The 15,657-nt window shown below is 34.1% G+C and overlaps 1 protein-coding gene across 1 annotated transcript in view; it reads right to left on the bottom strand.

Annotated features, from left to right (window-relative positions):
* Nucleotides 1-15,657, bottom strand: part of LOC136145503 (mitochondrial adenyl nucleotide antiporter SLC25A24-like) — a 92,106-nt gene that overhangs the window by 56,124 nt on the left and 20,325 nt on the right. The window contains exons 4-5 of the mRNA XM_065903856.1: nucleotides 10,922-11,009; nucleotides 5,963-6,074 (exon numbers count right to left, since the gene is read on the bottom strand). Coding sequence (XP_065759928.1) covers nucleotides 5,963-6,074; nucleotides 10,922-11,009 — 200 coding nt within the window. The remainder of the gene's footprint in view (nucleotides 1-5,962; nucleotides 6,075-10,921; nucleotides 11,010-15,657) is intronic.

Here is a 15,657-nt window from a genome sequence, read left to right as displayed (position 1 = left end):
AATAAATGTATAGTCATATATAACATTAATCATACTCAGTGATGAAAATTTTTAAGCTTTTCTTTAAAATCAGGAACAAGATGATGGTGACCACTCTCACCACTCCTGCTCAACATAGTAGTGAAAGTTTTAGCCACAGCAATTAAGCAAGTGAAAGAAACAAAAGGTTTACAAATTGGAAAGAAAGTAAAATTGTCCCTGTTTGGAATAACATGATTTTATATTATCAAAAAAAAAAAAAAAACCACCCAAAGACTCCACCAAAAAATCTGTTAAAACTAGTCAATGAAATGAGTGAAGTTAAAAAAAAAAAAAAAAGAAATGAGTGAAGTTGTGGGATATACAATAAGCATTCAAGAATAAGTTGAATTTCTATTAACTAACAATGAAATATCTAAAATGGAAATTTAGAAAATTCTATTCATAATAGCATCAATAAAATACTTAAAAGCAAAGTTAACCAAAGAGGTAAAAGACAATCAAAAACTGTATGACATTGATGTAAAAACTGAAGAAGACATAAATAAATGAAAAGATATGACAAGCTCATGGATTGGAAGAATTAATATTGCTAAAATACCCATATGACCCAAAGACATCTATAGACTCAATGTAATTCTTAGAAAAATTCCAATGGCATTTTTCAAAGAATCAGAGAAAATAAAGTCCTAAACGTGTATGTGTATGATTAGGCCACCCAAGATGGCTTGGTCTCCTGCTCTCTGTACAAACCCTGCTTGACCAGTGCCTGCTTCATCTCCACCCTACTCACATGACAGACTTTCTTCTATATTTGCCCTTGCCCACTCAGAGATTGTTCTAATCTTTAGATCAGAATATCTCCACCCTAATAGACTATCAAAGAGGTGGTGAGGCGGTGTCCCTCTGCTAGTTTCCCTGGTAATCAATAACCCAAACTGATGTCAATTCCCACTGTAACTGATAACCCTCATCCCAGGAGCAAAGACTACCACCATGTCCTGCCCACCAGGTGCTGCACATAGTAGGATATTGCTCCAGGACCTTGCTTCAGCTGTGTAAATCCCCCTATCCATTAAACCCCTGATGTCTCTGTTGCTGACTCCAGGCTCTTTCTCTCCTCTCAAGGCTAGACAAGTACGAGGCTTTCAGGTCTGTGAGGTCCAATCCAATAGTATGGACCCTCAAAAGACCTTAAATAGCCAAATCAATCTTGATACAAAATAACAAAGCTGGAAGCATCACATTTCTGGATTTCAAACTATACAACAAAACTATAGCAATCAAAACATACAGTATTAACATAAATACAAATATATAAATCAATGGAACAGAGTCAAGAGCCCAGAAATAAACCATTTATAAATCATTTCTATAAAGATTTACAATCATTTCTTATCAGCTAATATTTGAAAGAACACTCAGTAAGGAAAGTATAGTCTCCTAAACGGTGTCAGGAAAACTGGCTAACCACACGCAGCAGAATGAAATTGGACCACTATTTTACATTACTCACAAAAATTAATTCAAAATGGATTAAAAACTTAAAATGTAAGATCTAAAACTGTAAAATTAACCAGAAGAAAACATAAGGGACCAATGGACAGATCATTCAGACAGAAAATCAGTAAGGACACACAAGCCTTAAATGATAGGTTAGACCAGATGAACTTAATTTATATTTATAGAACATCCCATCTGAAAGCAGCAGAATACACTTTCTTCTAACGTGCACATGGAACATTCTCCAGGATAGATCACAGGTTGAGCCACAAATCAAGCCTTGGTAAATTTAAGAAAACTGAAATCATTTCAAGCATTTTTTCTTACCTCAATGCTATGAGATTAGAAATTAATTACAAGAAAAAACTGTAGAAAACACAAACACATGGGGGCTAAACAATATGTTACTAAACAATCAATGGATCACTGAAGAAACTGAGGAAGAAATTGAAAAATTACCTAGAGACAAATGACAATGAAAACCTCAGAAGCCAAAACCCACGGGACATAGCAAAGGCAGTTCTAAGAAGGAAGTTTATAGCAGAACAATCTTACCTTAGGAAACAAGAAAACTCTCAAATGAACAACTTAACCTAAAACGAAAAGCTAGTTCTTTGAAAAGATAAACAACACCTTTAGCCAGATTCAGCAAGAAAAAAGGGGGGAGTGTCCAAGTTAACAAAATTAGAAATGAAAAAAGAGAAGTTTCAAATGACACCACAGAAATACAAAGGATTATAAGAGACTACTACAAGCAACTATATGCCAATAAAGTGGACAACCTAGAAAAAAATGGAGAAATTCTTAGACAAGTACAAACTGACAAGACTGAATCAGGAAGAAACAGAAAATATGAGTAGACCAATCACAAGTATTGAAATGGAAAATATGATTTAAAACTTCCAACCAACAAAAGTTCAGAACTAAATGGCTTCACAGTTGAATTCTATCAAACATTTGGAGACGAGTTAACAACTATCCTTCTGAAACTATTTCCAAAGACTTCAGAGGAAGAAACACTCCCAAATTCATTCTATGAGGCCACCATCACCCTGATAAAACCATATAAAGATACCACACACAAAAAAAGAAAATTAAAGGCCAATATCACTGATGAACATACTCACAAAAAATTCTTAAAAAGATATTAGAAAATTGAATTAAACACCACATTAAAAAAATCATATACCAAGATCAAGTGGAATTTACCCCAGAGATGCAAGGATTCTTCAATATATACAAATCAATGTGATACACCACATTACCAAATTGAAAATAAAAAAATATGATAATGTCATAGATACAGAAAAAGCTTTTGACAAAACTCAACACCTATTTATGATAAAAACTCCAGAAAGTGGGAATAGAGAAAACGAACTTCAACGTAATAAAGACCACAAAAAACCCACAGCTAACATCATTCTCAGCAGTGAAAAATGAAAGCATTTCCTCTAAGATTAGGAGCAGAACAAGAATATCCATTCTCACCACTTTTATTCAACAGAGTTTTGGATGTCCTATCCATGGCAGTCAAGAGGAAAATAAAATAAAAGGAATCCAAATTGGAAAAGAAGTTAAACTGATACTGTTTGCAAATGACATGATACTACACACAGAAAATCCTAAAGATGCTGCCAGAAAACTACCAGAGCTCATCAATAAATCTGGTAAAGTTGCTGGATAAAAAATGTTTATTTCCTATACACTAGCAACAAAAGATCAGAAAGAGAAATTAAGAAAACAATCCCATGTTACATTATATCAAAAAGAATAAAATACCTAGGAATACATCTATCTAAAGAGGCAAAAAGACATGTACTCTGAAAACTATCAAATGCTGATGAAATAAATCAAAGTTGACAAAAACAGAGAGAAAAACCATGTTCTTGGGCTGGAAGAATAAATATTGTCAAAATGATTATACTACCCAAAGCAATCTACAGATTCAATGCAATCTCTATCAAATCCCCAGATTTTTTTGTGTTCATTTTCTGTGTTCCCCAGATTATGTTCATTTTTCACACAATTGAACAAAAATCTTTTTAATTTGTCTGGTAACACAAAAGACCCCAAATAGCCAAAGCACTCTAGAGAGAGTAAAACGGAGCTGGAGGAATCAGGCTCCCTGACTTCAAACTATACTACAAGTCTAGAGTCATCAAAACAGTATGGCACTGGTACAAAAACAGAAATACAGATCAATGGGACAGAATAGAAAGTCCAGAGATAAAGCCACGCACCTCTGGTCAACCAATCTATGACAAACAAGGAAAGAATATAAAATGGAGAAAAGATAGTCTCTTCAACAAGGGGTGCTAGGAAAACTAGACAAATACATTAGAAAAGAATGAAGTCAGAACAACATACACCAAAAAAAAAAAGTCAAAATGGAAGGCTGAATACTATAAAATCTTTAGAGAAAAACATAGGCAGAACACTCTCTGATATAAACTGTAGCAATATCTCTCTTGATCCACCTCTTAGAATAACGAAAATAAGAACAAAAATAAAATGGGACCTAATTAAGCTTAAAAACTTGCACAGCAAAATGAAAAGATAACCCACAGAATGGGAGAAAATACTTGCAAATGATGCAACTGATAAGGGATTAATCTCTAAAATATACGAATAGCACATGCAGCTCAATACCCACCCCCCAAAAAAAGGACAGAAGACCTAAATAGACATTTCTCTAAAGAAGACACACAGATGGCCAAAAAGTACATGAAAAGATAATATCGCTAATTATTAGAGAAATGCAAATCAAAACTACAATGAGGTATCACCTCACACTTGGTCACAACTCATTAAAACATCTACAAACAATAAATGGTGGAAAGGGTGTGGAAAAAAGGGAACTCTTCTATACTGCTGGCTGGAATGTAAATTGGTACAGCCACTACGGAGGTTCCTTTAAAAACTAAAAAAATAGAGCTTGTGTATGATCCAGCAACCCCACTCCTGGCCATATACCTGGACAAAAATCATACTTTGAAAAGATATTCACTGCATCATTATTCACAATAGCCAAGACATGGAAGCAACTAAAATGTCTATTGACAGAGGAATGCATAAAGAAAATGTGGGATACACACACACACACACACACATATATATATATAATACAATAAAATACTACTCAGCCTTAAAGAAAGAATGAAATAATGTCATTTGCAGCAACATAGATGAACCTGGAGGGCATTATGCTTTGTGAAATAACTCAGAAAAAGAAAGGCAAATACTGTATATTATCACTTATATGTACAATCTCTTACTAGGGGAATGGATAAGGAAAATGTATTCAATGTGTACTATGTCATAGTTAGAAGTAATAAACTAGATGAACACATAACAATTATAATGTCTTAAAATCATAACAAGTAAACAAAACAAGAAATAAGATGTGAACTTTAGCACAATACTATCTATGTAAATTTAAAACACACATGAAACAACATTATATGATTTTTAAGAATACAAATGGAAAACATGCCTATCACAATAAGTAACACTTTGAACACATATATTACCTGCTGAACTCTTTTCTAAATATACTAATGTACTAATTTAATTCTCGAGACTCTAACCATTATTATCCCCAATCTATAAATAAGGAAATTGAGGCACAGAGGGATTATATAGCTAGTGGGTGACAGATGTGGGGTTTAAACCTTGGCAATCTGACATCAAAGGCTATGCTCTTAGTCTTCCCCAAAATGTACATGAAGAGGAGGCATAAAACTACAAAGGTGGATGCAAATATTATGCCCTGAAAAATGACTGACTTAACTTCCTGCGGGCTTCCCTGGTGGCTCAGACGGTAAAGAATCCTCCTGCAATGCAGGAGACCTGGGTTTGATCTCTGGGCTGGGAAGATCCCCTGGAGAAGGAAAAGGCATCCCACTCCACTATTCTTGCCTGGAGAATCCCCAAGGACAGAGAAGCCTGGCAGGCTACAGTCCATGGGCTTTCATAGAGTTGGACACGACTAAGCAACTAAGCACATAACTCACCTGAGATCTAAAAAAGAAAAAAAGCTTATTACTAAATCTCATTTGTTCCTCACAACTCTTAATCAAATACTTATATTAAAATGGTAGACATATTATGTAGCTGATTATTTCTGATTCTAAAATTTTGAATCTGCATCTTTAACTTTACATTTTCTATGACAGAAGGCCTAATTGAGTATTCTATATCTGTGAAAAAAAGAAGGGTGTACTATTTTTCCACTTTTCTAGGACAATTAACTGTATAAGAGTCATTTATTCTCAACATAAAGTAGGCCTTTTCAGCAGATGGATATCTATATTAAGTTCTAGGTTTCAGCAAACAAAGTTATTGTGATAGCTATGTTTGCACACTTCTTGCTAAGAGTACTGTTACTTTAGACAGTGAGATCGAAAGAGATTATGTGATCATAAGAGATATGACATTTATGGCAAAAAAAAAAATAGAGCAAAATACAAAGTAATCTTACAGTAGAACGCTTCCAGAAGTGAGCAATTTCATCGATATTTTTTGCAGGATGAAGCAAGAAGTAGTTCTTCCATTCATCCCAGTCTACTGTCATTGTTCCATCTCTATCAATGCTGAAATTCAAAAAACATTTATAACAAAGTTAGCAACATTATAAATATTAATTAAACACTTCCTACATATTTATTGTAGAAGTCACTTCTTTGGGTTTCATCAATTTTCCTATCTTCAATAAAAGTTTATTTTTTGGAATAGTTTAAGACTTTCAGAAAATCTTAGAGAATATTTATTGAGATTCATTGTACAATCTATTAAGATAGCACTGAGAGTCCCCACATATCCCCACATCCAGTTTCCCCTAATGGTAACATCTCATATTATTACGATATATTTGTTACAATTAATAAACCAATATTGATATATTATTATTATTAACTAAAGTTAAGGATTTAGGTCCTTTAATGTCCTTTTTTCGTTTTAGGGTCCCACCTGAGATACCACAAGCCATTTGGTCATTATATCTCCTTAAGACTTTCTTGGCTATGAAAGTTTCTCAGATTTTCATTGTTTTTTGATAACTTTAATAGTTTCAGGATATGCTGATCCAGATATTTTGTAGAATACTCATCTAATGGAATTTATTCTGTATTTCTTTTTAATTATTTACTTGTATGTGTTTCTCTCATACTTGCCTATGATCTTTCAAAAGGAAAGACAATTTATAAGCCACTTCTACATCTTTAGCACTAAGTACTTAATGTTGAATGAATAAATAAATGAATAAAATGGACTGAAATTTAACCTTATACCTTTTGACTCTCTCTGGTAGTATTTTTCCCCTGACCATCTTCTCCTTTAACTCAATTCTAAAATAACATAAAATCAGGCTCTCCTGTCAATCCTTTTAAAAATGCTTTATTGTAAGTAACCTTACTTGGTTACTTGTATGAAGGTTACTTGTTTAATTGTATGAAGGTTAGAGAACATATTCTACATGATTCAAATTCTATTTAGTTTTTCACATTTCCTTTATGACCCACCATGTGGTCAATTCTTGTGAATTTTCCATGGGTCCTTAAAATAATGCATACCCTGCAGCTTTTGAGTGCAATATTCTAATTATGCTTGTTAGGTAAAGATTGATGGTGTTGGTGGTGGTGGTTTAGTCGCCAAATTGTGTCCAACTCTTGTGACCCCATAGACTATAGCCCACCACGCTTCTCTGTCCATGGGATTTGCCAGTGATATTATTGAAATCTTCTATTTTTACTGATATTTTCCTGTGTGCTTGTACTATTATTGAGGAATGTGCAATAAACTTTCTTACTACAATCAATGATTCATCTTGCTTTATAAATTCGAGACTACATTTTTAGATCCATACATATTTAGAATTGTTATATATCCTAGGTGAATTAGATCACTAACAGTTATAAAATGCTTCTTTTAAGTTTTGTAATGAATTTTTCCTTTGCCATTCTTTTTTCTTAAACAAAAGGTGATGTTAGCAACATCAGTAAGATAGCAGAGTAGGAGGTACCAGCCTTCCTCCTCCAACAAGAAAACTATAGTTAGACAGCTATCCAGAAATGAGAACATTCCTGGGAGGGTTCAAGAATCCAATTAAGAAACGATAACAACATGGTGGAGTAAGACAAAAAAGTGGAGAATGGTCACACAGAAACGATCACTGATGAGGCTCGCTTAGCTGATACGTGTGGAGACAGCAAGAGACAAAGAAGGGTGCGGGTGGACATCAACCACGTGGCAGGTGTCATCATGGTCTCCAGGGGCCTGCTCTATGGAGGGCCCCAGCAGCCTTTGCCACTGAGGACTTCAACAGGCCCCACAACAGCCAGAGATTCCCCACAGTTTTCACAGTGAAGGAACCTGAAGTGGCTAGGACACTTTTTAACACCATACACAAAAATAAACTCAAAATGTATTAAAGATCTAAATGTAAGACCAAAAACTATAAAACTCCTAGAGGAGAACATAGGCAAAACACTCTCTGACATAAATCACAGCAGGATCCTCTATGACCCACCTCCCAGAATATTGGAAACAAAAGCAAAAATAAACAAATAGGACCTAATGAAACTTAACAGCTTTTGCACTACAAAGGATACTATAAGCAAGGTGAAAAGACAGCCCTCAGATTGGGAGAAAATAATAGCAAATGAAGCAACAGACAAAGGGTTAATCTCAAAAATATAAAAGCAACTCCTGCAGCTCAATTCCAGAAAAATAAATGACCCAATCAAAAAATGGGCCAAAGAACTAAACAGACATTTCTCCAAAGAAGACATACAGATGGCTAACGAACACATGAAAAGATGCTCAACATCACTCATCATCAGAGAAATGCAAATCAAAACCACAATGAGGTACCGTTACATGCCAGTCAGGATGGCTGCTATCCAAAAGCCTACAAGCAATAAATGCTGGAGAGGGTGTGGAGAAAAGGGAACCCTCTTAACACTGTTGGTGGGAATGCAAACTAGTACAGCCACTATGGAGAACAGTGTAGAGATTTCTTAAAAAACTGGAAATAGAACTGCCACATGACCCAGCAATTCCACTTCTGGGCATACACACCGAGGAAACCAGATCTGAAAGAGACACATGCACCCCAATGTCCATCGCAGCACTGTTTATAATAGCCAGGACATGGAAGCAACCTAGATGCCCATCAGCAGACGAATGGATAAGGAAGCTGTGGTACATATACACCATGGAATATTACTCAGTCATTAAAAAGAATTCATTTGAATCAGTTCTAATGAGAGGGATGAAACTGGAGCCCATTATACAGAGTATAGTAAGCCAGAAAGACAAAGACCAATACAGTATACTAATGCATATATATGGAATTTAGAAAGATGGTAATGCTAACCCTATATGCAAAACAGAAAAAGAGACACAGATGTACAGAACAGACTTTTGAACTCTGTGGGAGAAGGCAAGGGTGGGATGTTTAGAGAGAACAGCATCGAAACATGTATATTATCAAGGGTGAAACAGATCACCAGCCCAGGTTGGATGCATGAGACAAGTGCTCGGGTCTGGTGCACTGGGAAGACCTAGAGAGATCGGGTGGAGAGGGAGGTGGGAGGGGGGATCGGGATGGGGAATACATGTAAATCCATGGCTGATTCATGTCAATGTATGGCAAAAACCACTACAATATTGTAAAGTAATTAGCCTCCAACTAATAAAAATAAATGGAAAAAAAAAAAGCTCCCAAATAAACAACCCAATTGATCCCTCAAGGAATTAGAAAAGAAGAGAAAACTAAGCCCAAAGTTAGCAGAGGAGAAAAAAATAATAAAGATCAGAGCAGAAATAAATACCAAAACCCAAAGCCACAGAACAAAAGATCACCAAAATTAAAAGCTTGTTTGTTTAAAAAGCTAAACCAAATTGGCAAACTTTTAGCTGGACTAACTTAAAAAAGAGAGAAAAGACTCAAATAGATAAAACCAGAAAAGAATAAGGAGACATCAAGACTGATGCCACAGGAACACAATGGGTTATAAGACACTACTATAAACAATTATACGCCAACTAATTGTAAAATCTAAAAGAAGTGGATAAATTCCTAGAAATATACAACCTAGCAAGACTGCATCATGAAGAAACAGAAAATCTGAACAGAGTAATGACTGAACAGATTGAATCAGTAAACAAAAATGTACCAACAAAGAAATGGACCAGATGGTATCCCTGGTAAATTCTATCATAAAGAAGGAACACCATTTGCAACAACATGGATGGACTTTAAGGGCATAATGCTAAGTAAAATAAGTCAGACAGACAAAGACAAATACTATATGATCTCATTTGCATGTGGAATCAAAAGAACGAAAAAGAAAGGAAAGAAAAAGACCTTATAGATAGAGAAAACATATCGGTGGTTAACAGAGGTGGAGGGGGTTAGGAGGTGGGTGAAATGGGTAAAGGGGATAGTCAAAGGCACAAAACTTAAAACATCAAGGATATAATGTACAGCATGGTAACTATAGTTAATAATACTATTTTGCATACTTGAAAGTTTCTAAGACGGTAAATCTTAAAAGTTCTCATCATAAAAAAAATCTACAACTATATACGGTGACTGATATTAACCAGACCTATTGTGGTGATCATTTCACATTATATACATATATTAAATCATTATGCTATACACCTGAAATTAATATAATATTATGTATCAGTTATACCCAAATTTAAAAAACAAGTAAATTTAAGTTTTAACTATAAGAAAGTGTTCTTATCATAAAAATAATAATAATAATAAGAGGATGGGAAGAAACTTTAAGAAGTAATGGATATGTTTATGGCATAGATTATGGTTATGGTTTCCTGGGTGTATGTGTGTGTGCATGCTAAGTCGCTTCAGTCGTGTCAGACTCTTTGTGACCCCATGGACTGTGCCCACCAGGTTCCTCTGCCCATGGGATTCTCCAGGCAACAATCCTGGAGTGGGTTGCCATTTCCTCCTCCAGGGGATATTCCCGACCCAGGGATCAAATCCACGTCTCCTGCATTGGCAGGCAGATTCTCTACCACAGAGCCACCACGGAAGCCCTCCTGGGTATACATTTACTAACAAATTCATCAAGTTGGATACATGAATTATGTACTTTTTTATACTTCAACAAAATTGAAAAAAAATTTAAATCAATTACTTAAGAGAATTAAAACCATTCTTTGACCTAGAAGCAGGAAGAATCTTTTTCTGAGGACTTTATAAAGAATACTTCCTGTTTTAGTCAATAGCATTTCAACAAATTTCTTAGGGATCTTTCTTAAAACATTGTCAATAAAAGGTGATGCTATTAGAACTAAAAAGAAAGGAAAGAAACTAAGAAAGAGAAGAAAGAAGCTATACTTATAACCACCAGTCACTAATATTAAACAAAAATTAAAACTAATAAAAATAAGGGTAAGGGCTGACCTTTGTATAATCTTTTTTGCTTGAGTTTCAGAAATATTTATACCTAGTGATTTCAAAACAGCAATTATTTCTGAAGTTTCTATTATTCCTTTAAAAAAGTGAAAATATGTCAAGTTAACGAATCTGAAAAGATAACAAGGCAAAATATACTTAGAAGGCAATAGCCTTTAAAAGTACACATATTTTATAGGTCTATAATCCCACACTCACAACCCAAAGCTTAAAAAGTTCTAAAAATTTAAAGACTTTTTGTAAATTTTGGCACCAAAATTCACTATATGACAAAACCTGCCTTAAGCTGATGTGAAGTTAATCTTAGTCAATTTTTCTAATCCAATATGGTTATTCATTTGTTTCACTGAATAAATATTCATGTACATAATTGCACAGTGGTGCTCCAGACCTCACCTGGAGTATTATTTCAGTTCAGTTCAGTCACTCAGTCGTGTCCGATTCTCTGCGACCCCATGGACTGCAGCATGGCAGGCCTCCCTGTCCATCACCAACTCCCGGAGTTTACCCAAACTCATGTCCATTGAGTCCCTGATGCCATCCAACCATCTCATCCTCTGTCGTCCCCTTCTCCTCCTGCCTTCAATCTTTCCCAGCATCAGGGTCTTTTCAAATGAGTCAGCTCTAAGCATCAGGTAGCCAAAGTATTGGAGTTTCAGCCTCAACGCCAGTCCTTCCAATGAACACTCAGGACTGATTTCCTTTAGAATGGACTGGTTGGAACTCCTTGTAGTCCAAGGGACTCTCAAGAGTCTTCTCCAAAGAAGAGTATTATAATAACATATCACATATGTGCTATATTGCTTTTCTAAAATCCAAATTCTAAATTTCTAATCATATCTGGACCCAAGGGCTTCTAATCAGAGATTACAGACCTATAACAGATATTGATTATTGACTTACCTGGAAAGAAAAAGCTAATTCTGAACATCTGATTCAGAGGCATGAAAATAAGGCTACTCAACATTTTATAAGGTAAGTGTTAAAAGAAATAGCCTACTTAAAATAAGATGCAACACCAAACTCTTTTTAACACAAGCATATCCGATGTTAAATAACTCAAAACTACTAATATATTTAATACAAGCCTATCACACATTTCAATCTCACACTGCTAGATGTTCTGAAGGAAAAATTAGGTATTGCATACTGTCCTCAAGTCCTAAACCACATATATAGTCATGTCACTACTCAAAAGAAAATCTTTTAATTCTTCCCATGCAAACATATAGTTGAGGATACCAAATATGAAAAAAAATATTTTAAAAAATCAACTTTAGTGCCACCTAGATAAAAACTATATAATGTCAAAAAACTAACATAAATTCAGTCATAACTTTATATTATACTTTACTAACCATAGCTGCATATGCATGCATTTAAAATATGCATAAGTAAAAATAGCATACATATATATGAGCTATATTATTTATGTAGCCTATAAACAAAGCCCAAAATTCATATGTAGAAACTGAGATTCTTTACAATGACTCTGAGGCCCCTAGTGTGGAATTTACTGGTGGAATTTATATAGGGTGGAATTTACTGGCCTGCCTAAAAGTTTTTTTCAAATGAGGAAGTTGAATCCTCTGTCTTATGCCATTATATTCCATTATATCCCATTATAATGTTCAAACACTATACAACAATTTTTTTTAATTTTTTTACTATTTTTTACTATTTACTAAAAAAGTTTACTATTCAAATCACTATGCTAAATGTGAAAGAAGTCAAATATTAATGAATCAACCACTCCAAGAAGTTTACCAGTTTGTATGCATGCACTAATTATTTTAAAAATATATCACTCTGTGTTACTGTATGTCATAGAAGAGCTATGAATAATGTGCAGTGGAAAGATAAAGGAATAAAAAACAAGAGTCACAAATGAAGTACTATAAAAGGATAAGCAAGAGACCATCAAAGAAACAAAAGCATTTCAACAAAAGGTAGAGTATAAACATGGTAAACTTATTTGTTTAACAAAGATAGATTGAGAACTTACACATAGTAGTAGAAAGCAGGATAGCAGGTACTTTCGAGGGTGGTGGTGATTTGGAGAGGATATAAAATGGATTTTTCTGAGATGCTACTAATATTCTGCTTCTTTATCTGTATGTTGTTTTCATGTTGTATGTTTGCCTTGTAAGAATTCGTGAAGCTTTTACTTATAATGTATGCACTTTGCTATGTATGTTATATATCAATGAAATTTTCCCCAAAAAATAGCAAGTTAGGGCCAAATTTGAAATGGCACTTTAACAAGCTATGTCTGACAATTTTCCAATTCTGCCTTGTTCTCCCTGCACAAAAAAAAAAGAAACTTTCTTTAGGATAGAAAGCCCAGGTATAAAGTCATGTACTTATGGTCAATTAATCTACAAAAAAAAGGAGGCAAGTATATACAGTGGAGAATACAAGAATATACAATGGAGTCTCTTCGATAGTGGTGCTGAGAAAACTGGATAGATACATTTAAAAGAATGAAATTAGAACATTTTTAACACCATACACAAAAACAAACTCAAAATAGATTAAACACCTAAATGTAAGGCTATAAAACTCCAAGAGGAAACAGTAAGCAGAACACAAAAATCGCAGCAATAGTTTTTTGGATCTGTCTCCTAGAGTAATGGAAGCAAGAGCAAAAATAAATAGATGAGGCCTAATTAAAAGTTTTGCACAGCCAAAGAAATCACAAAACAAAATGAAAATACCACCTATGGACTAGGAGGAAATATTTGCAAATGAAGCAACCAACAAGGGATTAATATCTAAAAACTAGAAAAAGTTCATACATCTCAATATTAAAAATAATAATAATAATAAGCAGAAGACATAAACTGACACTTCTCCAAAGAAGACATACAGGTGGCCAGCAAGTATGTGAAAAGATGCTCAACAACACTAATTATTAAAGAAAAGCAAAATTACAGAGAGGTATCACCTCACACCAGTCAGAATGGCCATCATTAAAAAGTAATTCGCCTCCAACTAATAAAAATAATTGGGATAAACAATAAAATAAAATACAAAAAAAAATTTTTTTTAAAGAAAAAAATCTACAATAAAAATTGCTGAAGAGGGTGTGGAGAAAAGGAAACCCTCCTAAACTATTGATGGGAATGTAAATTTGTGCAACACACTATGGACAACAGTATGGCGGTTCCTTAAAAAACTAAAACTAGAGTTACCATATGATCCCCACCAATCCCACTCTGGGCACATATCCGGAAAAGATGAAAACTCTAATTCGAAAAGATATATGTACCCCAATGTTCACGACAGCATTATTTACCACCACTGCTTTACCAACAGCCAAGATATGGAAGCAACCTACAAGTCCATTGATGGATGGATAAAAAAGATATGGATAAAGAATATTCCATACATACAATAGAATATTAGTCATAAGAAAAAACAAAATATTGCCATTTGCAGCAACACAGATAGACCTAATCATACTAAGTGAAGTAAGTCAGACAAAGACAAATATCATATGATATCACTAAGTGGAAGCTAAAATAATGATTCAAATGAACTTATTTGCAAAACAGAAATAGACTCACAGACATAGAAAATAAATTTATGGTTATCCCAAAGGAATAGGGTGGAGTAGAAATAAATTAGAAGGCTGAGATTAACACATATACGCTAACTGTGTAGAGGACATAAACAACAAGGTCTACATGTATAGAACACAGACTGTATTCAATATCTTGTAATAACTTACAATGGAAAAGAATCTGAAAAAGAATAATATACAACTATATACATATATAAAGAACATATATAAGTAAATCAATTTGTTGTATACTTGAAACTAATACAACACTGTAAATCAACTATACTTAAATTAAACAAACAAACAAACAAAAAAACGAAAATACAGTAGAAGAGCAGAGATGAATGGTACCATGTGTTGACCTTCACATTAGGAAGATAATAAGGAGTGGCAAACACTATGGTCTATGGGGAGCAGATATTTGTACAAATGGAGTAATTGCTACTAAACCCCACTGATTTTTACCATGTTGTAAAGTGGGTCATCTGTTTCATTTTAAAGAAAACTGGGAAAACAAATTTTTACACGAAATCTCCCAATTTTTATATGTTAAATAAAAAATAATTTAAAAAAAAAACTCCTTTCTTTCCAATTCTGTTTATATATTGACCCAGAAGATAACTAAATTGTTCCTGAGCACAATTAAAGTCTCCCTCTATCACTCATATAGCAATTATCATAGTCTAGCTTGTGTACAGCTATTCATTCTTCTTATTTTGCCCAAAACTGTCTGCTTCTGAAAACCTTTGTTAACACAGTTCCTAGTGCACTAGCTCACATATACTTCTCAAAAACTCTTTGTTTCATTGACCTAAAATTATATTAAGTAATTAATCCTTATGCAAAAGAAGTTAAAATTTTAAGCTATGATGTAGAGAAAAATTAGGTAATGCAATTCAGAATATAATCAATACCTATGGACTGAATGGGAGATTCAATGTTGTCTTTAATTATATACAGCAAGTTTTCACTGAGAAAGATGGGCTTGCAATGGATTTGCTAAAGTAACAGTTGTTAGATGTATGGAGAGGAAGACTGTGACTATTCCAGTCCTGTAATTCCAAGGGGAAATGCAAAATATTCCACTTCTATACTAGAGATTATTTTGCTAAGTCAACAAGCCATCTCAAATTTTACTGGTTTAATAAGAATGCATTTG

This window comes from Muntiacus reevesi, chromosome 1 (assembly GCF_963930625.1).
Source record: "Muntiacus reevesi chromosome 1, mMunRee1.1, whole genome shotgun sequence".
Lineage (NCBI taxonomy): Eukaryota > Metazoa > Chordata > Mammalia > Artiodactyla > Cervidae > Muntiacus > Muntiacus reevesi.
Note: the sequence above shows the minus strand (reverse complement) of the source record. Positions and strands in the feature narration are given on the sequence as shown.